The 27,853-nt window shown below is 25.6% G+C and overlaps 2 protein-coding genes across 5 annotated transcripts in view; both read left to right on the top strand.

The window, feature by feature from the left end:
* LOC135925164 (DNA-directed RNA polymerase I subunit RPA1-like) overlaps positions 1-3,352 on the top strand; it is a 59,914-nt gene extending 56,562 nt beyond the window's left edge. For all 4 annotated transcript variants that reach the window (XM_065460376.1, XM_065460375.1, XM_065460374.1 and 1 more), the window contains 6 exons: positions 428-588; positions 1,098-1,181; positions 2,058-2,213; positions 2,360-2,470; positions 2,606-2,798; positions 3,109-3,352. In XM_065460376.1, coding sequence (XP_065316448.1) covers positions 428-588; positions 1,098-1,181; positions 2,058-2,213; positions 2,360-2,470; positions 2,606-2,798; positions 3,109-3,221 — 818 coding nt within the window. In that variant the 3' untranslated portion in view covers positions 3,222-3,352. The remainder of the gene's footprint in view (positions 1-427; positions 589-1,097; positions 1,182-2,057; positions 2,214-2,359; positions 2,471-2,605; positions 2,799-3,108) is intronic.
* A 20,181-nt stretch (positions 3,353-23,533) lies between these two features.
* On the top strand, positions 23,534-27,321 carry LOC135924365 (follistatin-like). Its single transcript, XM_065459421.1, has 4 exons — positions 23,534-23,747; positions 24,643-24,861; positions 25,316-25,543; positions 27,077-27,321. Exons 1-4 carry the CDS (start codon positions 23,534-23,536, stop codon positions 27,319-27,321), a joined length of 906 nt encoding a protein of 301 aa, XP_065315493.1.
* Positions 27,322-27,853: the final 532 nt, after the last annotated feature.

Below are 27,853 nucleotides of genomic sequence, written 5' to 3'. Positions count from 1 at the left end.
TCAGCCAAATATTGATTAATTTTATCTTTTTATAACTCATGTCTAGGCCTACCGAAAGATTTTTCATTAGCCATTTTCGATTCAAAATGTACGAATGCGAATAATATTTAAAAAATTGACAAATAATAAACATTTATTTGTTCAAATTATTCGTAAATATTACTATTATTTTTAAAAATTTTATTTACTGATTAAATATTTTCAATTTTTATGTCAGTTTTGATTTTGTGTTAATTTCTGCATTAAAATCTATTTATTTATGAATTCACAGAGCAATGCCAATTTTTTTGTATTATATTTAAATAACACTAAAAAGTCAAAATTTAAAATAATGTATATTTAATTATAGATTAATTGTGTTCCCAAAAAGAAACCTTAATTATATCTAAATTTGCATTTGAATTTTTTTTATACTACGCCTTTAAAGGTGATTATTACAGGGCGACGTCTATGCCTTCTTCAACTACATCCGGCTTTTCTGATTCCTGCCCCTTGCTAAGCGAAGAACATGAAGAAGATAGTTCTACAAAAAATAATATAAGCATAAAAAAGCGTGGCAAGTCCAAAAATGTTAACAAAACTCCTAAGGTTATTATTTTAAAAAGTTAATTATTTTTTTTACAAATATGCATTGAATTTTCATTTATTTAATTTATATTTTAAACAAATACAGTAGTACTCGTTTATAATATCTTTTGATTTTCGATTCCAGAAATGTTATAACCCCCCCCCCCACCTTTAACTTATATATTTTCGTTAAGAAACGTTAAGCCATTTCCAGTCAACGTTTTTTCAAAGTAGTTTTTGAGGCATGTTTCCATTTTTATTAACGATTAAATGGCGTATGAAATACCAATTTTTAAAAAATTTTATATTATATAAAAAATTAATTCAACATTATTATAATTGTTTGGAAATATTAAAAAATTACTAGAAACATGCCTCAGAAACCGTTTTAAAAAAACGTTCTGTCTGGAAATGGCCTTAAGCGGGTTTATATTATATTAATTAGCAATTAATAGTTAAAAAAATATTTTTTTGTATTATGCCTTGCTTGACTTTTAAATTTTAAACCTAATGTACTATTTATTTTTCAGAATAATAAAGAAACAAGTGAAATGCAAACCAATTATTATTACGATAAAAAAGTTGACGATAGTATTTGCCGTGCGACACTACAAGTAATTTATAAGAATTTTATGAATATCTTACTTATTTATTTTATTGGTTTGACCATAAATTTAATGAAAAATTATCAATTTATATTCCACTTATTGGTAGCAAAGTATATTATCCAAGTTAGATTAAATAAATATAATTGCATGAACTCATTTTATCTATGGCAAAATCAATAAATATGAATATAAAATGTGAAATAAATCAGTACGTTTATACCAGAATTTAAAATTTCGTCCGTAACATCAGTGACCAAGATTTTTTTGTTAAAATTAATTAAATAATAAAGTAAAGAGAAGAAGAATTTAATGGGTTTTGGAATAAGAAAATATCCCATAATAATGTAAATATCGGTAAAATCCGATAAAGTAAATCTAAGAACAAAAATAATAATGAATATAAAAAATACATGTATGGGATAGACTAAAGAAATAAATAATAATGCAGTGAATTAGAACAAATAGGCGGATAAAAATAATTCCCCGAAATTGAAAAAATGAGCTACTAAAATTAGTGCAAACAACCTAATACTGGCATTGCGGAACGACGAAAAAAGTAGTAATACGTCATTAGGAAGACCAAATACCGATATTTTGGAATAGAAAGATCATGAATAAGAGAAAAAAGGAACAAGATACGTGAAACCAAACCAGCAATAAAAGATAACCCTGCTTGGGAGAAGGTTAAATTATAAATCAGCTATAGTGACTGGGAAAAAGAAATGCTAAAACATTGAGGAGATATTTTATTTTGCACATTTTTATATAACACATTATTTATAAGATCGTCGTTAATATTAATTCGCGTTTCTTTTGTTTCATTAACTTCATTCTTCCACTATTAGAATAATAATTATACCTAGTTATATAAAAAAAATTTAGGTTCCATTATCGGACAATAAAATTGATATGGAAGCGATATTGGAAAAGGAATGCAAAAATGGATACATTTACGAAATTTCTGGTGTTACATCATCTTCTATATCTCGACCTGATCCTGATACCTTGATTTTAAACGTCGAAGGCATTAATTTTAATGTAGATATTCATTTTATCTTTAACTTTATAAATAATTTTTAAAAATCGTTTTTATTAAAGAATTGGTTTCAATTTGAATGTTATTGAGCCAATTTGCTTATAATATTCTTTATATATATTGTATCTTTTTTTATTAAAAAATCTAGGAAATTTTTAAGTATGGAAATGTTTTAGACCTTAATAAACTTTATTGCAATGACCTGCACAAAATTTTGGAGGTGTATGGAATCGAAGCTTGTAGAAATGCCATTATAAAGGTGGGACAATGTTAAAAATTATCTATTGTTATATTTTAAAGTTTATAGAAAATATTTGTTATTAAAAATTTTATAAATATGGATGGCTCTTACTCTTCTATTTGAATAACTGGTTTTTTTGTTCTTCCATAATAGGAAATTCAAAACGTTTTCTCCGTGTATGGAATAAAGGTTGATTACCGACATTTGTCACTAATAGCCGATCAAATGACGAATTCTGGGCATTACAAAGCATTCAATCGTTTTACTCTCGCCAACAACACATCTCCTTTTCTTAAAATGTCTTTCGAATCCACTACTTCTTTTCTCATGGATTCTTTTATTTCAGGTTTAAATGTTTCTTATCCTTATATTTATTAATCAAATTCTTTTACCGATAATAAAATTTATTTTATGCATAGTGTTGCATTCTTATGAATTTTAGTTAAAGCCAGTAGATTTATTTTGCAGATCATTTGATTGTTTTATTTATGTAAGATATGCTAATTTTTATTATATCTTAATATTTTATTTATAAACTTGGCATTTCAATATTTTATATCATATATTAATATTTAGAAGGCTTTTCTTTTAAAGGATTGTATAATATTATTTATTTTTTTATAAAATTTTTTGTTTACAAATTATGAAATATGTAGGTAGCTCGGATTATTTGCAAACACCCTCCGCCTGTCTTGTTATGGGTAATGAAATAAAAACCGGTACTGGCTGCTTCGATCTATTTCAAAATTTATCACTAAATATTCGATGATTATGATTGAAAATTTTCCCTTTAACTTATGATCGGTGCTAGATATTGAAATTATGATAAACTAATCTATTGTCATTTTTTATAGAAAATTGTAAATAATTTGATTGTATTATTTCAAATATAAAATTTATCCTCGGTGAAAAATTAAATTAGTTAAAAGAATTTGTTTTAGTAAAAGGAGAACCCGACAACATTAATAACCTTTTTTATTTTAAATTAATCATAATTATTATTTTAAAAAGATTTATATATTTTAAAAATTTCTTAATATTTAAATCACTATAATAATACAATTTCATAATTTTGTTTTCCAAAAAGGAGTCAATATTGTGAAAATTGGAGATTTCATTATATTGTAAATTAAGGAACTTCTTCACCCCTCTAAACCAATGACGAGTTGTCACGATCATTCCTTCTTACCTTTCTACCCCTTCCTATCAATCAAAATTACCCTCTTCAATTTTAATGACGATCTTGCGTCATACTCCCAATCCATGGTAAAGTCCTGAATGATGAGCAATGTATTCGCCCATTTTTAGGTTTCCTGATCAAAAAAACTAAAATAACCAACAATCAGTAATTTAACTTTTAAGATTCTCTTGAGTAATGCAAGTTTATATTATACCAACTTTATTTTAGTTTTAAGGGAAATTCTTCCCAAACAAAGAAACTATACTTGGAACGGGAAAATAAAATACGTTTCTAACACAAACCATACATCATAATAAAACGACCCAAATTTATTCATTAAAAACAACAACAATCTAATATATAATATGTAGAAAAATATAATATAATAAATCATAATTATCCAATTCTTCATTTCCCAAAGGTCCACAGCTGACATCTTCTACCACTAATCCAATATCTCCCAATCTCCAACTAGGGGTTTTTCCTAACAATGAAACACCCCGTGATCATCATCTCCCCTTCTTTCCTCAAGGAAAACTTTATTCCCCTGTCAGAAAATAACTGACATTTTATGTATTATATTAAATTTATTTCTTCTTTTCTCAACAATTACAACAGGCCCACCCTTCACAAGCCCAGCGTCCCTCTCTCTGTGGTGGTGTTGTATCGAATAACCTCTTTGAATTGTATCGAATCACCTTTTTGAATTGTATCGAGACGCCTTGAAGACGTTCAGGGAATTTGTCGAATCGTCTTCCCTTATGATGATTTATAATATAATATCTCCGATTCATTTCAATATATAATCGCGAAAACACATATTATCAATAATAACATGTACATTGGGGTATCTGCATTTATAATCTATGGAACATAAATATGGACAATGTAATATCGGCAAAACATAATAATTCATTCATTTTTAGACATTTGGGAACTATGAGCTATAATATACATTATTTGGGTATGATTCATATTAGGAAATAATGATTTTGCATTTAATACTATAATAACTATTACGTTGTGCCGTATAAGTCCGAATAGAAAGCAAAACTCCGAGTATAATAATTTTATTGAATTTCCCACACAAAAAAAATGAATAATTTTATTTCAAAATTTATATATACTATTACAACCAAAAAAAAAATATATTAAAAAACAAAAATAAAATAGTTAATAATTATAAATCGAAAAAAATTAATTGTTAAAAATAAATTAATTAATTTTAAAAAAATGAATTCAAAAAAAGAAATGAATTGATAATTTACAATTTTCGCTTCCCTTTTATAGAATCATCACAAATAAATAATTAAATCCCATCATCATAATGACTTTACAATAATTAACTTTTATAAATCTAAAAATAAAATGTTAACGCGATTAAACTAAAACATAAGATTATAAAAATAACAATGACTCACCAATTTAACTAAAACATAAAATTATAAAAATAAAAATGACTCATCAAACGCAATACATACTGACTTTACCAAAAATCAAATTTTACAAATCAAAGTCTCCCAATTATGACAGTGAACACATGGTCTATGTGTGAAATGCAATTTTAACACATGTAATTGTCCTTCTGTAATGTAAACAAAATCAAAGCTACATTTTTATAAATATCTCCTAAAATAGATAAGATATAAAAATCCATTTTTAGGTATTAAAAATAGTTTTGAAAATTTGCCGAACAAAGATTTTAAATAGAATTACAATACTATGTATAGAAATAAATTTCATATTTTATAGGGAGGAAAAATATATAATATGTAGAAAATAAAATATTTTCCATCTAGGAATTACTCAGTATCTTAAGAAAAATATCCTATTCCTACCTAACTCTGCCATCACAATTAACACAAATTCACAAAAATGTAGAATGCAAATTCACAAAAATTGAGAATATAATGGGCTATATGGTATATACCTTCACAATATAAAATAATTTGAGTCTTTTCTTTAAAAAATATGTTCATAATTAAATAGTAAAATGTGATGTGTTATAAAATTATTAAAAAGATTAAAAAATATATATTATGCAGCATATTTACAAAAAAAATTTACACCAAAAAAAAAAACTTTCCCCAGTATGCAAACTAAACAATATTTTCACCTCAAAGCCTACCCCTCAACATGGGCTGACCTTATCTGTAAAAATAATTTCCCTTCACATCATTGCATACCATAAAAATAATATAATAATTGCAAATAAAAATTTTATAATTTAAAAAAAAATATATATTAAATATAAAGATTTCATAATTTGGAAAAAAAAATATTATACATCATCTGATATATCATATAAATTCCTATCCAATTTATATATATACTAAATGCAGACACTAAATCAAAATAACTATTATCATTCATCATTAAATATATCATATGTGTAATTCACATTACAACCTATTTCATAAAAAAGGTTAATTACTTCAAAATAAACAACATTAACTCACCCTCAATAGATCCTTTAATAACATATCAACCTTAATTGAAACTAAATTACAAATACAATATATTAACATTAATTAATAATAAATGATCCCACACATGTCCATCCCTTTAAAAACCCAAAATGCATAATTGTAATATATACTTTATTACAAAAGTCTATTTCCATATATATTTTCCTAAATTTCAAATATTTAGCAATCCTTTCTGTCCTGCTGATCATGAGGTCTACCTTCCTATGACGGAATATCTATAACACCATTCAATGAGTCTTAACCCTTTCGGTCGCGGTAGTGCAAATATAAAACCACCTTTTAACCTTTATATCTTCTAAAGGAGTTAATCATATAAAATGAAACCACCACGAATATATATTAAAAGATATTCTTTTTCATATGTTTGTGGAGGAGTTATTTTTTAATTTTTTTTTTCGCGCCTTTATTTCAAAATACGTTTTTTACGGTGATTTTTCTTAAAATTCCAATTTTAATTATAAGTAAGTATATTTATCAAATATTTTTAAATGTATATATTCCTCACTATTTTATCTATCTTTCTAATATTTATTTTTGCTCAAATAAATAATATTTATATATTATTTTGATCTCTTTAATGTGGTATATTAAACTAACCACTGCCACTTAACAACAATATTTTTAATATTTATTTTTTTAAATAATTGATAAATTTTGCCAACTCATTTCGCAATAATTTTAGCTTGTTATATATATGGATGATTATCTGGACATTCCATCTGAAGGTTCTTCGTTAGACAACTCATCCACTGATTCCGAAGATGATTATGAATCGGATACACGTTACCAAATTGATAGTGATGATTATGAATCGGATACACCTTATCAAATTGAAATTGATCGATTTAAAAAAGAAAGGTATATATGCTACCGGAACACTAAACAAAAATAGGAGATACTTGCCCATAAAGAATATGGAAACAAAATTAAAAAGAGGTGAGTTTGACTGGAGAAGTGACAAAAATAATATAAGTATAATTAAATGGCGAGATAATCGTGACGTATTTATAATGCCCAATTATATTGATCCGAGATCAGTGGATACTGTGAAGAGAAAAAATAAAAAAGGGGAAGTATTTGACGTAAAATGTCCAATAATGATAAAGATGTATAATAAATATATGGGGTCTGTTGACCATTTCAAGTCTTTATATGAAATTTCGCGAAAGTGGCGAAAATGGTGACTACCAATATTTTTTTGGCTGATAGATGCGGCGATTATCAATTCATTCATAATATACAATATTCTTACAGATAATAAACTCTCATCGAAAGAATTCCGAAGACAAATAATTGCTAGCGAATTGGCATACTGTAAAAATGTTAATAGGGATGATAATATTCATAATGATAATAATTATATATCAATGCAAAGAAAAAATAATAAAGCTTATATCCTTCCAGAAATTAGACTAAAAAACTCAGCTCATCAACCTCAGGCAGGAACCTCACGAAGGTGTACCTTCTGTAGTACAAAGTTAAATCCCAGAAGAACAAGGTGGTCGTGCAAATTATGCAACGTACCACTATGTCTAAATAAAAATAGAAACTGTTTCGAAAGTTTCCATAAGGTGTCAATGATATGAATTTGAAACCACCAGGGAGAGCCGCCATTTTGAATAAAAAACTTTTTTTGTGTGTTTTATATTATATTATACTAGAATCAATAAAAAATTACTAAATATCGTGTTGCAACATATTAATTTTATGAGGGAACCTAAAGGGTTAAGGCATATCAAATAATAATCAAAATTGGATGTACCACATCTAGACATAAGATAATATACCAAATATTACTGTCTTAAATTCCTGATCTTATTTCCATATTTCTGCCTAATACTCATTACATACTTTCTATCTTACACCTTTTTAAGTTAAATATAAAAGTATAGAAATCCTTAAACTCACCCCTTAATCTCACCTCCTTCTGTATAGTTACTTGCGTTGTGGTTTCACATTAATCCCTAGATAAATCCTGTCGACGGTAACAATATAACAAGCCATATTCCATAATATAAAACAAACCATATTTCATAACAAGACGATCCAAATTTATTCATTAAATAAAACAACAATCTAATATATAATATGTAGAAAAAATATAATATAATAAATCATAATTATCCAATTCTTCATTTCCCAAAGGTCCACAGCTGACATCTTCTACCATTAATCCAATATCTCCCAATCTCCAACTAGGGGTTTTTCCTAACAATGAAACATCCCGTGATCATCATCTCCCCTTCTTTCCCCAAGGAAAACTTAATTCCCCTGTCAGAAAATAACTGACATTTTATGTATTATATTAAATTCATTTCTTCTTTTCTCAACAATTACAACGTTTCCATAATAATTTTTTTTATTGAAAAATAAAGTTTTTTATTATAAATAATATATTATAATATCTCATCTTATGAGGTTATTAATATTAATAATATCTGAGGATTTGTATTAGAGATTTATTTTTTATGATAGAAGGAATTCGGAGCTAGCCGAATCATATTGGAATAAACTTATAATTTTCTGAACCGTAACCATAACTTTATACCAAATCGCTAAAAGAAGCCACTCGAACCTATTATATTTTTTTATCCGCTTAAACCACTTTTTGTTATATATAAATAATTGATTTTTGCCCCTGGATTGAAACATTTGTAGATAGATAATGGGTTGGATCTCTAGCTTAAATCTTATATTGAAATTGTATCTGTAAAATTCCCATTTACTGATATGTGTCTGACTTTTTTCCAAAATATAAAATTATTAGAGCTTTTCTATCAAATTATTAAATTTATTATACCGTTTAAAAAGTGAGGGCGGGTATTATAAAAAAAATTGAATGTTGGGGTGAATAGTTTTTTTTAAACCAGGGTTTTAGACAATCTCATAATAAATTTCGTGATGTTCGGATTTTTTTAAATGAAGCTTGTTTCAGACACACTCACCTTGGTTCGAGTTTGGTTTAAACTATCGATTGAATATAATGAGGTATGTAAGATTTAAAAATTTTACTGGTAAAAAATTGAAAAACAGTATTGGGCAGTTATATTTTAATGCATTAGGACTAGGAGTAAAAACAAAAAACGTTTGGTTATAATTTATTATTTCTCACTTTTGTTTTAAAATCAATCAAACTGACTAAGCTAGGAAAATTTGGGTTCGGGATTATAAGCATAAATATTGGGTTCTGGCAAAATAATTTTCGAACGCAAACTCAGGTTCAGTATAGAACCCTGTTCAAAATACTGCACACGATTTGAGGCTCCCAAAATGAAAGCTATAAGCAGAGTTGGGCAGATCTAGGTACAGATTCATCATAAAAAGTTTATTTTAGAGGTAGATACAAGTATCTTATTAAAATATCAAAAATATATAAGATGCATATATCATTTGCTAAATAAGAATATTTAAGATAAAATATATTTTATATGAAAAAATATATTCCTTCTGCACAATAAGTTTCATAGTCAGGATAATATTGCGATTAACAAAATATCAAATCATCGCTTTCCCATCTAATTGCTATAAAGGTTGTGGTGGAAATGAATAAATTATAGATAGAGCTTTATATCATGTTGATTGTTTCAACGAGCTGAGAAATAAGTGCTTCATTTCTCAAAAGAAACTCTTATCAAATCTTTTAGAATTTGTTTTTTAAATTTTACAGTCAAGGAAGACATAAAAGTTTATATACTGGGTCCAAAATATGAGACAGCAGGGGAGGATTTATGCAACGACCTCGTGGACATTTTTTTAACGGTCTCAGGGGAAGGCTCCAACCACCACCCCCCCCCCTCCTATTTACAGGCTTTCGACTCGCTTTTACTGGTTTTCGGCCAGGCTCCCTTTACTGGTTTATTCCTATTATACATGATTTTATTATTTCTTATATTTTTATAAACAAACATGTTTGAAATGATGGTTTAGACACTATTGAAGCATATTTAATAATAAAAAGACTTATGATATAATAATTAGAGATCTGCAAAGCTAGAGCCCGCCGGGCCTAATTCTATTTAAAATAATCGGGTTCGGGCCGGGCCTAATATTTTTTAAAAAAATTTTGCCGAGCCGGGTTGGACCTTGGAATTTTTTTAAAATATATCTAAATTTTTCAATATTTTATTGATTTTTTTGTGTAAAATAAAAATTTTTGATTTTATTTTTTAAAACTAAACGACATATAACACAGATCTTTTATTTTGAGCAATTATAATAATTAATTTCTATATTTAAATAAGTTCGGGCCGGTCCGGGAAAACTTTTTAAAAAATTTCAAATTCGGGCCGGCCCGGCAAAACATTTTTAAAAATTTTTCGGGCTGGGCTTGAAAAATTAAGGATGCAGATCACTAATGTTAAACACATTTTATTTTAAAAATTGTAGATTTCAATTCATATTAATTGCGCCAATATTATTACTTATCACCTTATAAAACCTAAATCATACATAACATTATATATTTCATCGAAAACAGTAACGTAGCCATGGAGGGGGGGGGTAGGGTTGAACCTTTAACCCCCCCCTCCCCATCCCCTTAAAAAATATCAAAAGGAAAAAGGTTCAGCAGATGCTGATAATTTTTACAGGGTATTATTAAGCCATAATTTGTAATATCAATTCAAATGTGTTTATTTTATTTTTTATTTAATTATACATAATATTTTAGCAAAATGTTACAAAAAATTGATTTGGAGGAAGTGTTGAATATTTGAATGTTGATTTAATCTTTTCTTTATTTTGTAAAACAAATTTAGGTCCGTGAAGTTGGCCCCACAATTTTAGATTTTCAATGGTTTATCAGTTGATGTGATTTGAACCCGATTTGTACCGTTTTCAGTTCGATTTATACCATCACCGTTTTTGAGATATTCAAAGAACAAAATGGGGGGCCAACTTCACGACAGCCCCACAACTTTTGAACTTAAAAATAAAAAGTGAATAGGTCGATAGAGAATGATTTGTACCGTTTTCAGTTCGATTTGTACCATCACCGTTTTCCAGCTATTGACCGTTGGAAAATATGGCGCCAAAAATAAAAAACACTCAAAATTTATTTATTTTAAAGTTTTTTAACGTACAACGGTAGAGAATTTTTTTCTCTTTCTAATGATGCCTCAAATTAAGCTTTATCTTCATTATTTATTTTGGAAATTTATAGCTTGAAGTTAGCCCCCCCCCCTCGATATTCAAAATTTGAGATTTTTCAAATTTTTAAAACGGGATTGATTTGTATCCGATTTGTACCGTTTCAAACTCGATTTGTACTATTACCGTTTTCCAGCTATTGGCCGTTAAAGATATGGCGCCAAAAATAAAAAACACTCATTCCGAAATAAATAATGAAGATAAAGCTTAATTTGAGGCATCATTAGGAAGAGAAAAAATTCTCTACCGTTGTACGTTAAAAAAAAATGCTAAGTGTTTTTATTTTTGGCGCCATATCTTTAACGGTCAATAGCTGGAAAACGGTGGTACAAATCGAACTGAAAACGGTGCAAATCATTCTCTATCGACCTATTCACTTTTTATTTTTAAGTTCAAACGTTGGGGGGCTGTCGTGAAGTTGGCCCCCCCTTTTGTTCTTTGAATATCTCAAAAACGGTGATGGTACAAATCGAACTGAAAACGTTACAAATCGGGTTCAAATCACCAACTGATAAACCATTGAAAATCAAAAATTGTGGGGCCAACTTCACGGACCTAACAAATTTGATTTGTTATCGGAAGATATTTTTATATTCTTATTTTTGTAAAACTTATTTTTATTTTGGAAAGGCTTTAAATATTTATAATATTTTTAGAAATAATATAATAAAATTTACTTTCCACCACCCTTTTAGCGTGGTGCCCCGGTCCGGGAAAAAAGACCGGTTAAATTTATTTTGACTATTCAATTATTTATTTTGATTCCATTTTGTTGTAATGGGGAAATTAATTAAAATATGAAAAGAAAAAAAACTCGTATTCGAAATAAATTCCAACTTATGTAAAGATATGCAACTCAATGTGTTGATCAAGAAGCAGTATGGAAGTTGGAAAATAAGCTATGAATTCTGTATAGTAAAATCATGAAGATTTATACGACAATTCCAAATGCACGTAAGAAGAAAAGTTATTATAAATTAAAATACCAAAGTCATAAATTATAACATGAAATAACTTATAACGTATTTAGCAAAGGTTATGAATAGAGCAAACGATATTGTTGAAATAATATCAAATATCTGAGAGAATGATGAAAAATTTCATAAAATATATGAGAAAGTAAAGGAGATTGCTAATATGTTTGGAATTTAAATTTTTAAACCTATATAAGTTTATAGGCAATCCAATCTCTCAAATATTGATGCATCTACGATTGAAGATTTTAATAAAATAAACATTTTTATTCCCCTTATTGATACATTTTTATTTCAATTAAAGGAATGATTTATTAATAATTTTATTTTTAAAAGCTTTTATATTCTTTTGCCGGCTGAGTCTAAACTGTTGATTACACTTGAAACACGAGAGGATATTTAGAAACTCTCAGAGTTTTACGTTAATGATTTAGTAGGCTCATATGATAATTTACTTTGTTATGTCAAATTTTGGTATAGAAATTTTACAGAATAGTGTAATCTTTTAGACAAAAAATGTTTTGCAGGTCCTTTCCATCTGTAATTGTACTTTAGATTCCCTGCCCAATATCAAAATATTATTAATTATTTTATAGTACCTGCAATAATGAAAGGTCTTTTCAACTTTAAAAAGGTTAGAAAATATGAAAAACGTTTATAGTGTTAATGCTATTATTCATAAATATGCCCATTTTTTTAAAAAAATAATTACTCTATATTTGGTATAATATAGGATTTAAGCCATACTACTTATATTTAAAGTGTAATAACTATTGACCCAGTACTCGTCCCAATCTAGGATTTTGTACAAATATTAAGAAGTATAATGACTATCTGTAAAAAAATTTTAAAGAAAAAAAAGAACAATTTTTATTTTATAGCCATTTCCGGTTTTTGGTAATAAACTTTTTTTCAATCAAATAAATTTTATGCCATATAAAGAGCTATTCTAGAGCTATTTAATAAAATTTAAATCATGTCTTTCTTTAGCTTAATTACTTTTTGAATTATATTGTATTTTGGAATTTCCGCGTTTCTAAAGATGGCCATATCTCATGAAGTAAGCTGAGTTGAATTAAAATTTTATATTTTTACTAGTGAGTGTATACCATCATACAAATTTTTAAAAAAATCGAAGGGGGTCGGGTTGAATCTTCAGTTGATTTGATATGTAATACAACAACATATATATATATGTATATCTTGTATTAATCGATAAAATAAATAATAATCAATCATTAAGTTACGCAAAACGAAAATAAAATGTTCTTTGTTTAAGATTAAATTTAACTTAAGTGATAAAATAATAAAAAATGTAAATTGTAACGATAAAATAAAACTAGGGCTAAAAAAAAAAAATTTTTAATATTTAAAAAAAATAAATGAAAAAATAATAAATTTTTTCGAGTTTCAGTGAGTTTATATTTAACATTAATAATATTTTTTAAATAATTTTTTTTTAAACAATGCAAATGTTATTTATTTTTTTAAATAGATTTTAAAAGTTTTTTTATAAAAATAGAAAGGAACACCCAAAGTTTTATTTTTTTTTAAAAAAAATAACATCAATTTTATTATTTATACTTTAAATAAAAGCATTATTTTAAATATGGTTTCTGAATTATGGAAATATTTTGATAAAGATAAAGAGAATTTTGCAAAATGCGTTATCTACGGAATTCTAATTTCACGGGGAGGAGAGGAATAATGAAAAATTCATTTAATACAACAAATATTCGGAAACATTTAAAGCGATTCCATCAAACGGCATTTGAAGAGTTAATACAAAAAGAACGAGAAATATTTGAAAAATAAAACAAATCATATTTTTTTTAAAAAGAGCCCTGAAAGTCAGCCAACAATATCATCCATTCTTAATAAAACTAATATTTGGAAATATTCTGATCCTTTGCCTGAAAATCTAGAGGCTCTTATATTTATTTAACAAAATCTAATATATTATAATTTTATATGTTAAATATTACAATTTTATAAACCAACATAAAATGGATATATTATTATATTTATTTTATCCATTATAATATAATTTTTTTTAAATTATAGTTGAAATAAAAAAATTAAATTAAATGCATAATTCTTTTACATAAAAAACAGGGATATGGAACCCGGACCCTGAACCCTTGTATTTTGGCTGAACTCGGACCCTTTTTAAAAGTGGAGGGTCCAAGGGTTCTATGTGTCATAAAAATTTTTAAAAATAAAAATATTTTTTTTAAAAAATAATATAAATTTTATTAACTTTTTTTGTGGAATCATTTATTTTATCTTCGCGTTTTTCTTTCAATTTTGTTCCTAGACTTCCATTTTATTTAGAGATTGATATCATTAGTGTAGGTAATAATATTTTATTATGTAAATTTTTTAATATGCTATGTTATAGAAATACGTTGATTATTTTTAAAGTGAATTGTGTAATAATATTTTAATTTAAATGATAATGCACAACACGTTCGTTCTCAATTTGTATGATGCTAGAACGATTAAGTTTGAAAGATTTCTGTAATGATTTTATTATATGAGCATGAGAAGTCATTTTGCCGGAAGATGATTGTTGCCAAATAAAGATTAAGATTACAATCAGAACAAATATGTTTATTTGATTTTTATGGCATATGGATTAGATTTAGAAAAATTTACAGTTCTTTTTATACGAAATATTAGAAAACATGAAAATTCGAGAGCAAAAATATTTGCAATGTATACGCTTCTATATATTTAGACCCTGGATATCAAGTTTTATTGAATATTGAGCAAAAACAAATGACTAAAGACCATCTTGAGGATTTTTGGCATACTCTAAACTCCATTATTTACAATATATTGGAGATTACGACAATAATTACTGGTAGTAGTGATAATAATAATGATAGCAACATTGATGATTTTTAAATTTTACTTTTAGATTGAGAAAAAAAAATCAAATTATCATCTGTTAGAAAGGAGGATCAACTTTAATAGTAAAGTTCTCAGAAGTTAAGATAATAAATAAGGATATAAATATTTTAAAATTCTGGGAAAAAAAATTCTTCAATATATCCAGAATTATATATCTTATCTAGAATCTTCATGGCTGTAACGGCATCGCAAGTACAATAATTTTATAAAGATAACTATCTATTTTAGGTAAGGGTATACGTAAATTTTCATCTGTGAAATATATATTGTCTAATTTACATGGAAATCTCAAGGATGATATTTTAGAAGATATTATGATTGTGCGATTGAATAAAATATTTAAAATATAAATTTTTCATTTGTAAATTATGAATATGTATATATTGAAATATAATAAATAAATGAATGAAAAAAAAATCTTATTTTGAATCATTATTTTTATGTTCCCTAAACCCGAACCCTGGACCCGGGTCTTTTCAAATTATTCTCTACCCGAACTCGAACCTGGACCCTTTTTTTTGTCGAAGGGTTCACATCCCTGATAATATTGATTTCTTAATTACATTAGGTTCAAAGAGAGGTGGTGAAAAATCAATATAAATATCGGATCGGTATCGAATCGGTTTTGAACTAATATCGGAAAATATCGGATCGGATTGGTGAAAAATATGTGAATCGGCACAGCCCTAAATAAAACTATGATATGAACCGATTTTTAAAGTTTTTATTAATGCCGTTAGTTATAAATAAATATCTTTGAAATAAAACGAAAACTTAAAATCAATTTAACATTTCACAGAAATCCCGCCTAGGTTCTCCTTGGACATATAAAAAAACGTTCTAAATTGTTCTTGATTTTGTAGGCAAGTTTGTTCAAAGCGTATCTTAACGGTTTGCCAGATGTCCATTTTTGCTCACCGCTAACGTTATGTCATCAGCTTGATCATCACGTTTTGTTTCCTCGTAGTTATGTTTCGAATTGTCATTATCAACTCCTTTAATAAGCTGCTGTCATACTCAGCTGTTATTTTTATCATAGTTTATCATTATCATTTGTGGTTATTATTATAGTTATTTATATATAATGTATTGGGACAATATTGAATTGGAATAAACGAATATTAGATTAAATAAATAGGATAAGAATGTTGGAATAAGAATTTCATAAAGATATATATGTATTCGCTAAATTCAAATTTTTAATAACTTTAATATGTAAATATATAAATATATTGATCTAAGAAAAAGAGCAGAGAGTAGTGCTTCTCCCTCATTAAAACAAGTAATTTATAAATTTGAATCCTTTCATCATTAATTGAAATAAAATTTTAAAGTTTTTACCAATTTTATCCTTAAAATATAATTTGGATTCAATTTCATCCACTTTATTTAAATTATGTGTTATATATTAGTTATATTTATATTATTATCACTGTTTTCTTTAGTTATTAAAAATTTTTAAATAATATGCTATCATCATGAATTTCACTCATTATATACGTGTTAATTTTATGTAGAATAATTTTTTTACTTATAAGATTTATGCCCTTATTATTGTCACAGCTTATAATGATAATCTTCCTAAATATTAAATAAAAGCTTGAACTTTTTTAGTAAAGTGTCTGGAGACTTAAACTCCTCATATGTCGATATGACCCTAACTTTTCTATAGATGCTATCGGGTTAATTATTTAATAGAATAGCTTTATATCTATTTCTCAGCTATTTGTTTCGAAAAGATCGTTAACTTTTAAAATATATGAATGCGTCACCTATATATTTGGGAAAAGATATTTTCTTTTTATAAAAAAATTACTATATTTATATAATCTTTAAATAATTTTTTATTATTTAGCTTTATCAAACAAAATTTTGAAACAAAACATTTATATTTTATATTTTTCTTTTTTATATTTTTTATTTTATAGATAGCCTTTTACTTTATATAAATAAATAATAACAAAATCATTAGAAACCTCTAGTCTTCGATTTTGATTAATGAGAAAGTTTCAGCTTGCCTTTTCTACGCTAGCTCCTGAAAATAGTCTGTCTTAAAAATAATTTTAAATATATATAATAAAATATATGAATATGATAATGAAAATGATAAGAGAAAAGTTACAATATCATATTTATTTAGATGGGGATTTTTTTCTGATCTGCCTCAAAACTTGACATTTTTTTGCGGCCTCGTGGGGAAAATGTCCATAGTCTTATGGCCAGTCCGCTTCTATTGCACAGTGAAATATAAATCAATATATTTTATTCCACCCTATAAAATGAGAGGATTATTTTAATACAACTATTAATATAAATAAAATTTTTACGTATTTATTTATTTATTAATTTCAATCCGTTTATCGAAGAGGTTCATAACGGTTTACAAAATTATAATTATTTTAAATGAATGAATAATTTGAAATATTAGCCTATTTATTTGAGGATAGTTACTATAATTTGTAATATTGTGGTAACGCATAACACTAATCGTTACTTAAATATTTCCTTAAAAATATGGAAAAAATATTTCTTATTTTATTATAGTCGAGTTTTTCATTCAGATCAATCACCAAAGTTCTTCATTTTTATTTTATTTATTAAATTTTTTTCAATATTGAATCAATCAAGGTATGTTAATTTATACTCTCTAATATTATAATTCAATATAAAGTATATATATCAATAGTAATTATTTCTTTCTTTATAAGGCACCAAGTCCACAGTTTATAACTATAGATTGTGCCCTAATTCAAATATTTTAGCCTCGATGTTCAGCAATTCAAATTTAAAAAAACAAAGGAAAGTAAAAATATGAATTGATTATATTCTGATAAAGATAAAAAAAAATTGATGAGGATCTGAATTAAGATTTTTTTAAAATGTGTCTAATTCGAAAATTCCCCCAATTAAAAATTTTATTTATTATATATTATATAACCCTCCCATCCTCTGCGCCGAACAAGTTTTTAGCACAGAGAATGTTGACAGGCGCCTAGTCATAATTTTTTTACAGAAGGGGGGGGGGGGGTAATTTTTTGTATTGAAATGACTTTTTTGAAGAATTAAAAATTTATTAGTATACATCATATAAAATTTATTAGAACTAATCATATTTGAAAACATAATATTTCGAACACAAATAATAAAATATTGGAAAATACAAATTATTAAGAGCGAATATAATACGATTAAAAAATATTACAGCTACATAAACCGGTATGCAAATCACAATAAAATATAAAATTAAACATTATACAATGATTTAAAAAGTTAGTCAAAATATTGTTCATAAATTAAAATAAAATCTTCTTTGCGATTGCGCCAATTTTTTAGTAATTCGTTCTGTGTTAGGGATTAGATCTCGATGAGTAAAGGCTAGTATATTTAATAAATTTTAAGATGTCGTACTTTTGATATAGGTTTTTATTCTTTTTAATGAAGAAAAGGTTCTCTCATTTGTGCTTGTACTAATTGGTATCGAGCCAAAATATACAGTAATTTTAATATATTTGAAAACTAATAAAATATATTTCAAAGTATACAATGCTTCCACTATATTTCTTGGAGGATTATCTACAAAAATAAATCTTCCATCATTTAAATTCTGAAATTAATTGGCCTTGAGATACCTTTATATCCTACAAATAGAATTTAGCTAAATTTTTAATTTTTCAATATCAAGATTTGATATATCCTCAGACCAGAGGGAGTTATGAGATATAGTATTTGTAAATTGGATAGAGCCATTTAATAAATCACAAATCGTTCATTGATTTGAGCCAAAATTAAATCTAAAAATGGAATAAAAACAGTTATTTTATAATGATCCTCAAATGAGTCCACGTTACTATTGGAAGGATTTGTTTGTCGGAAAGTCGAGGATTGTAAATCTCAAAATCATGTAATATTGCTTTCACTTCAACAATAACATAAATTTCAAGAAATCCCTGGTTATTTTATTTTTTAGTTTTCTAAGTTGTAATAAATTTAATATCCACGATTCTCATAACTTAGCCAAATCCATTTTTTTGAAAAATATTGCACTAAATTGCTGTGTAATAAATAAATTATTAATATATTCCAATGAAAAAAATCGGCAGTCATATTAAATCTAATAATGTATCAGCTTCAGGTGAAATTTGTTTGATGATTCTGAAAAATCTCAAAGCTCATACAAAATAGGCTCTTCTAGATCAAAAAAATTAACAGCCTGATGTCGAAGGCTTCATCTTGTTTGCAGCTTCTTTTTTCTTGTAGCACAATAAGCCTCAGATATAATTATATTCAGAAAATTTTGTCAATTTGGATAGAACATTTCATACACTCTAAAAATTTTGTAATAATAGTTATGAGTATAAATAGAATTTTTTTTTAGGTTGATAAAATTTTCTTATATCCATCAATGTTTAAGGTTTAAAATATGTAAGAAAATAAACCTTAAATTTTCCTGAGATAAAATATTAATATACAAAAAATAAATATTAAAATTTTTCTAATATTTAGAATTCAGGAAACCTATTTTTTTTTTCAAAATTTCTCGCTATGAGGCGGGGTATTTCTCCCCCTCTCCCACTCCCCTCCTGCTGGCTACGCTCCTGAATTCTCTTATATTTTTTCAAATGTTTATCTGATCAAAATTTTGAAGAAAATAATTTATAATATTACAAGAAGAACAATTATTTTTGCATAATTTTGTTTTTTATTATCTATGGGAAAAAAAGAAATAATAGGAAAATTTATATATAATATTGAGTTATTTTAAGTAACCTGTAAATTTTTTTTGAATAGCGAATAACGCGTTCCTTTTTTTCACAACAAGGTAACGAGTAATGGTAACACGTTCCATTTTTGAAACCCAACGAGTAATAGTAATTTGTTAAAATAAAGTTCAACTTAATTTTTTCTAATTTTTGTATTATGAGATAATTTAAAACAAAAATGTGACTAATTCAAAAAATCCAAAACTTATAAAAAACCAAAACGAACCAATATAAATTTGTTCAAAATAACTGATGAAACTAAAATTGTTTTTAAAATGTTATTATTATTAATTATAACCAGAATGAAACCGACCTTTATGCAATAATTAGAGTTGAAACCCGGATATCTAAATGTTAAGGGCTTCACCCTCCTCGCTTTTGAACTTTCTTCCCACTATAAGAAAATGCAAATTATATAAAAAGTGTATTTATTTTCTTTGAATTACCTTTCCATTAATTAATATTTTTCCACAAAATATAAATATTTTCTAATTAGTTTTCGGGTAAACCGAGGGGAGTGGGCAAATTGTTATTGCCCTTCATAGTTAATATTAATAAAGAAAAAACTAGCAGCTGTTAAATCAAGTCAAATAATGGCCACTATGAATTCAGCATTTAGCCAAGAATCTTGTTTATTATCACTAAGAATGATTCTGAAGCTGAACCAAAATTTTGATTTCAATTTTTGGATCATAGTAAGTTTATATAAAAAAGAGTTTTTAATGAGCTAATATGATGCAACAACAAAAAAATTTAGACAAATTATTCTTTGACTTGTCATATAATTATTCATACATTTATATTATAATTAAAGTTCCCTTATCGGCGAATAGCTTAAGGTAAATAAAAATATACATTTAAATCTTTGTCAAACAAACGAAAAATAAAAAGATAAAAAGCCGCCAGACTAGTAGACAACCTTAATATTTTCAATAATAAAATTATATTAAAGATTATTTACTTATATAAAATGAATGAATTTTTTTTGTATTTTCGATGCGACTCTTTGTGAATAAAAATTAAATTTTAAATGCAATAAAATATCCAGACGATAATAATAATAAAAAATATTTTATAAAAAATATGATCCTCGTGGTGAATAAGAATGTGAAAGTCTAGTCATACTGGAAAAAATAAATACTCGACTCGAAGTTTGTTTGAAATTAAAAAGTTTATTTAAAATTCACAAAAGTTGAACAAAAATATCAAGACATTAAGGCGCTTATTTGAATAATTTAAAATATTTATCCTAAATTTGTTAATAATTTATTTAAAATCAAACTTGCACAAATGGTCATTTGCTTGCCCGTATTTGTATAAGTTATTTCACCTTATTTAAATATTTTAAAAGGTATATAAAAACGAATATCGCGCTATCATTAAAATCTTTGTGTGAAAAAAAAAAATATAATAATATAATTTTATGACTTTTTTTTATAATTTACTTTGGTTTATAACATCTATAAAAAAATTTGTACTATACTCTGTGTGTGATAAATTCGTTATATGTAGTAAATTTAATCTAGTCTTTTTTTAAAAAAGACCGACTGACTGCTAAAAATTAATTACCCAATTCTTTTTTAGTTTTTGGATAAATTTTTTTATGTTAGGACAAATATTTGACATGTCGCAAAGTAGATATTTTATTTAACAAACATTGATAGATAACGAATAGATGAAAGAAATTTTTTGATATAATTTTTGTCTGCAATTTTTATAATCTTTTTAAGGAAAATTTATCTAATTAAAACAAAATACATATAAAAATCACTCATTGACAAAAAAATATAATAATTCACACTTTGTGATTGTCTTTATTAAATGTAAGGTTAAAGTTTAATTAGCAAATTTATTTAATTATTCAAAGTCCCCTTTTGAACAAAAAATCATTTTTATTACCAAAAGTTATATATTTTTTGTCATAATTTATATTTTAAAATTTTTTTTACAAATACTCTTTTTCTTTATTATTACATCACAAAGAAATGATCTTATGAAAAATTATATTTAATAAAATATTTTTCGTCTTTTTTTGTTAAACAAAATTAGGGAAAAATCGCTAACCATAAATAATAATGTCGCGGTTGTTCTAATCCCTAATAAAAAAAATATATCCATTTATAATAAAATTTAATTTCTTTTTTATTAAAAATTTTTTTTTAATTTTCCAAAATTTGAGTTGTATTTAGTACAAATAATAATAATTTTGGACTTTTGAACAAATGGGTAGTTTATTCGATCCTTCCTATGATAGTTTAGAAAAGGGCGCTTATGCCATTTCTTATAGAAATATTATTCAATCCTTCCTATCGATATACAACTATTTTGTGCATCTTAATCGTAACATATGTAAAATTCCTATTATCTATCTCGTATATTTCACAGTCCTTCACAACATTTCCAGTGTAACAGGTATACGTTTCATTTAAAATTAAGTTATAATCAGAGGCGAAAGAGCAACTTTAGGAGAATTTTTTTAATATGAATAGATCATTATAAATGTTAGAATGTGGGAAAGGATATTATATAACAAACAAAAATACCCCTTAACTCAAAATTATAACATTGATTGAAATTGGGCAAACATCATAAACGGGTTTTTATTTGGTTATGGCTAAACTATTTTTTTAGCTAATATATTGGCTTCAGGTTTTATTTAAAAAGAAGAAGGAAAAAATTAACTCGTGCATCAATACCTGGCAAATTTTGTTAGCAAGTGCCTATAGATTACCCAACCTATCGTTTTTAGTTTGTAAATTGGAATTAAGTGGGGATTAAATGGGCCTCAAAATTTATTTTCCTGTTAGGATTTGGATTTTTTTGTTGCTAATTTTAGATTTTGGATTTCCTTCTATTCCTGCTATTTTTTCAAACGTGTTCTAAAGTGAAATCCTGGGATGACGCACTGCAAATCTTTAAAATTTATATAAAAAATTTAATGTTTAAAATATTAATGGGTCAATGTTATCTATTTGTAAAATATTTCGATGGAGGCGCGACCCCGTTGCCCCATGCCTTTTTTAAGAAAATATTTTTAATTTGAAACAAAATTATAATTCATGTAAATCAATTTTAATTTAATTCACGATATTAAATAAAATAACTTTTAATGTTAAATGATTATTTTATGATTTTTAAAAAAAAAACTACATAAATTATCAATATATTTTTTTTTTAAATATAAATCAAAGTTCTGTTAATTTTTTTCTTTTTTTTGATTGTAAAAAGCGATTTCTTTGTTTGAACTTTGTTCTATGATAAGCTTAGTAATATAGTCCCAATAATATAATTTTTAAAAATTAATATAACATCTTCAAAGATGATAAACATGTTTCATCATTTAAATTTCATAATTATAATAATTAAACAGGTTACATCAGAACAAATGGGGGCAAATTGTTTGATTTTTTAAAAAAGAAGGTTAAACATTACTAGAGGTTGAGTTAATACATTTTATCATTTTTATAACGAAAACATCGGCATTGGGGCAAAGTCATGTTTGGTACAATTCTCTGAATATTTTTTTTGAACACTCCTAAATTTAAAACAAAAATGTTAGAGAGGCAATTGAACAAAATTAACACCTATTAACTATTAATGTTCCTAACAGAATAATGTATTATTTTATCCCAATAGCTGGCTTTTGCTGGAGTTATCAAGGCTATGATAACAAATGCAAGGACTATGTAATGGATGTTGTTAATAAAACTGACTGTTGTTCCTTAAATTCAGCCTCTGTCGCTTATTCTCACAAAAATATAAGTGCTAATGAGTTTTTTATGTATGAATATCTAAAGCAAGGAGCTCCTGATTGCCAGAGATGTCACAGTAAAAAAAATCTATAACTATATAAGTTCATTATTATCAATTCCATTATTAAATTAAATTGATCTCTAAATCCATTATAATATGATTTTTGATCAAGCTAATTTATATAAACAAAATCAATGAATAACTATTAACAGTGTGCCTGTATAAAGATAAGAAAGGTCTATCGATAATTATTCGATATTTGATACAAAATTTACGAATATGGATAACAAATTATTCGATATGAATAATAATTTTAAAAAATTACAAAAAATAATTTTTAAAAATTTGACGAATGTAAATATTTGAATTATTCGTTAATTTTCGGATTAATTACTACTATTTTAGTAATTATTAAATTAAAGCTACTCTAATCAAATATCCTTTTGGTACCTTTAACATTATTTTCCTTTGTTGTATTGAGTGACTTCTTGTTTAAAATTTCTTAAAACCTAACTTAAACAAATGTAAAGATGTGGAGTCAGAGAAGAGAAAATAATAGTGCTCTGTTACATCTTATAAGCTAACCATTTATTTTTGTAGACATTTACTACCAAAAATAGCATGTCCCGGGAGGACAAAAGAATTAGGAAAACCCTTATTTCTTTTTTTTATAAATTTATTTTGAATTATGATTAGTTATTCTTATTATGATTAGTTATTCTTATTATGATTAGTTATTCTTATTATCATCATATATTATGTATGAATGAATTTTGCGATAAAATGCAAAAAAAAATAATTTAATATAAAATTTATTAATTTATATTCGAATTTTTAGAGATCTTGTCAAGGTGGTATTTTCTAAACTATCATTATAATTAGTAATCATTTAGTAAGCATGGAAAAAAAAATTACATTTAGATTTTTGGCAAATTCCCATTTAAAACTCAATATATTTTTTAATATACAGCGAACTGTTCTACGGTCGTTTGTCCTGTAAGCGAAAAATGTGTTATGCGAGAAAAATATCCGGAATGTGTTTGTGATCCCCAGTGCGATAAAGAAATGATAGAATCTGGTATTGTGTGTGGAACAGATCTTAAAACTTATTCTTCTATATGCAAAATGAGGCACAGAAATTGTGGAAAAGGAGATAATGTGGAGGTGGATTATAAAGGAGTTTGTCAAAGTAAGTGAGATGTTGTATAATATCAATTAAGTAAATCCATCACATGAAATTATGATAAATTTTACAATTTGTTTAAATATCTATTTCAAACTTATGTTGAGTGATACTAGATTATGTCACCTTGATCTTTCAAATGGGCATCAACAGTTTGCAAAACTGGCCCGAATATAAAAAAATTTAATATTAGGCCGAAGAATGCCTTAACTCGATTCAATTTTTTTTACTTTAATTGTATAAAATAATTTAATTTGGTACAAGAATTAAGGACAGTATTGAAGATCAGTAATTTATGAGTTAATAATAATTATTTTATTTTAGGCTGCGTTTAAAAATTTAAGGAAGTCTAATGTTAAAGTTTTACAAATTTTAAAAATATTTAAGTTTTCATACTAAATTTTTTGCCTTATAAAAATTGTTAAAATTTAACCTTTAATTATTAAAAATTTATTATCAGACTCATGCGATAAAATGAAATGCCCGTTTAAAAAATATTGCATTTACGATCAAAATAAACTACCACATTGTATAAATTGCTCCAATTTGTGCTCGTCTTCTAAAACCACAAAATTTCATGAAATTTGCGGAACAGATAATATCACTTATCCAAATTTATGTAGCATTAAATACGCTAATTGTTTCTCGCATGATGATATAGAAATTAGTTATGAAGGACCATGTAGAAGTAAATACAAAATGAAATTCATGATTATTATTAAATTGTTCTAACTCCACTTTGATCGGTTTAAAGGAGTGATTAAAAAAATATTATACCATCTTAAAATTCTTTAATGTATACCCTATCTCAATTTCAACAGTGGAGTGGAGTTAAGGTCTTTTAAATATAAATCAAATTTTGCTGATTTTTCAATAAATTTTGAAAAATTCATATACTTTAGAATTATTTTTAGCCGAAACTTAAGTATATTTTCATTATTAAATTTCTATAAAAAATATCAATGTAAAGAGAATCAGAATGTGATAGCATAGTTGAATTGATTTTATATTAAATTTCGTTTAAATAAACTCTTATATGCAATATATTTCACTATGTCTAAGTTTATAAAATAGATGTAGGGATTTTAAGGATCAAGTTCGACAAGGATTAAAGATTATTTAAGTGGTAATAAAATAATGATTATCACAATTTATTATATATATATATATTTCAGTAAAAGTTAATTGTAAATAAAAACATTTGAATATTATTTCAACAAGAATATAAATTATATTAAATCAATTTAGTATAAACAAAAAAAAATTAATATTTTCGATTATGTCAACTTATAGTAACAAAGCAATATACAGAAACAGATATTTTATAACTATAATATATTAATAGTTTGAGGACTTAGGAGATATATCTTTGCCATACCCCAATTTCAATTTTCATACGTTAAAAAGGATACCAGTAACAGGAAACTCGTAGAAAAATTAAATACAGACGCTGCATAACAGTGTTATTCTGAAATCACTTTTCTCTTTACTTAGTAGAAATTTAGAATTGTGGTATTGAAAAAAATTTTCAATAAATTTCATGAAATAAAATATTTATTAAAATTTTACACTGCAATACCATCCTTTGCTCCGAAGAAACGCGTTTTTAACTCACTACATAACATTCTTACGTATGACATCAATTTTTTGAAAAATAATTCTTTATCAAAAATTCTTAGAAAAAAAAATTTCGTTTAAATCTTAACTTCTTTGTTTTCTATTTAAACAGTGTTATTATATTATATATTTGTCAAATGTTTAAAAATATATATTTAAAGATATGAATAAAAACGCCAAATTTGAACGCGTTCATTCTTATAAATAATATAAGTTAAAAATGATTACAAATTACATAAGATATGAGATTCAATACGTTTTAAATAGATAGGGCCTCATGATATGGGTAGGGAGAAATGGTAGCCATATAATACCACAAATTTTCTTAAAATTTTAATTATATATTTTTTCGCTATAAGAAAAACATTAAATAGAAGTAGTCGCATTATTACGATTTATGAAAATATTTAAGCTATTTCATTTTGGCAAAAAAAAATTAAAAACAAAAAAATAAAAAGCATATCGTATTCTATTTAAATTTAATTTTATAAATAAAAGCATTGATAATACATATATATATTTAACATTAAATAAATATCATAAATTAAATTTTACTTTTAATGTTATTAATTTATAAATTTTTTATATATTCTCTTCAATAAAGCCGTTTCGGAATGTGGAATGATCAAGTGCTCACATCAACATATGTGCGTAGAAGATCTAGAATCTACTAGTGGTTTTAAATGCATGGATTGCAAGGTGGGTTGCCCTAAAACTAATATTACGATTTGTGGTACTAACATGAAAACGTATTCAGACTGGTGTGACATGAGGGATGAATCTTGTAAGAATCGTGTCCGCATTAAAACATTACACCCAGGACCTTGTAAGAACAGACATATCTTTTGAAACAAAATCAAATTCAGAAACTTTAACAAGCTTGAACGTTTTATAAAGTTTGTTACCTAGAATCATAACACCTCTAATTATAAATGCAATACGTTTCCCAATTCTCTAATCCTTAAGTATCAATTATTTATTTAGACAAAAGATAATTATTTCGATTTTTTGTGCATTGCTAAGAGAGAAAAGTAAATAGCTCGGCCTAAGGTTTTTTTTAGATATTATTGACCATTATTAAATTAAATTTCGTAATGTATAATGTAAATAATCGTTTATATATTGATGTAATGTATTTATATACTGCTTGATTTACATGCAAATATTTATATAATATATTATGTAAACCTATTGTATTCATCGGCACAATTATATTTTTAAATTTATTTTTAATATATCTTATATTAATCTGAATTTCAATAAAATTTACAACTTAATTTTTAAAAAATCAGAGATTTATGCAAGAAAACAAGAACAAAGCAACTAAATACCAACGTATATTAAATTTATAACGATCCTAGGTGTTATAGTGCTTATAAAT

This window comes from Gordionus sp. m RMFG-2023, chromosome 2, assembly GCF_954871325.1.
Source record: "Gordionus sp. m RMFG-2023 chromosome 2, tfGorSpeb1-WG-v2, whole genome shotgun sequence".
In the NCBI taxonomy this organism is placed as follows: domain Eukaryota; kingdom Metazoa; phylum Nematomorpha; class Gordioida; order Chordodea; family Parachordodidae; genus Gordionus; species Gordionus sp. m RMFG-2023.
Note: the sequence above shows the minus strand (reverse complement) of the source record. Positions and strands in the feature narration are given on the sequence as shown.

Coding starts and splice junctions, on each gene's coding strand:
- LOC135924365 (XM_065459421.1), top strand. CDS start 23,534: ATGTATTATTTTATCCCAATAGCTGGCTTTTGCTGGAGTTATCAAGGC. Junction 23,748..24,642: donor TGATTGCCAGAGATGTCACA/GTAAAAAAAATC, acceptor TTTAATATACAG/CGAACTGTTCTACGGTCGTT. Junction 24,862..25,315: donor TTATAAAGGAGTTTGTCAAA/GTAAGTGAGATG, acceptor ATTTATTATCAG/ACTCATGCGATAAAATGAAA.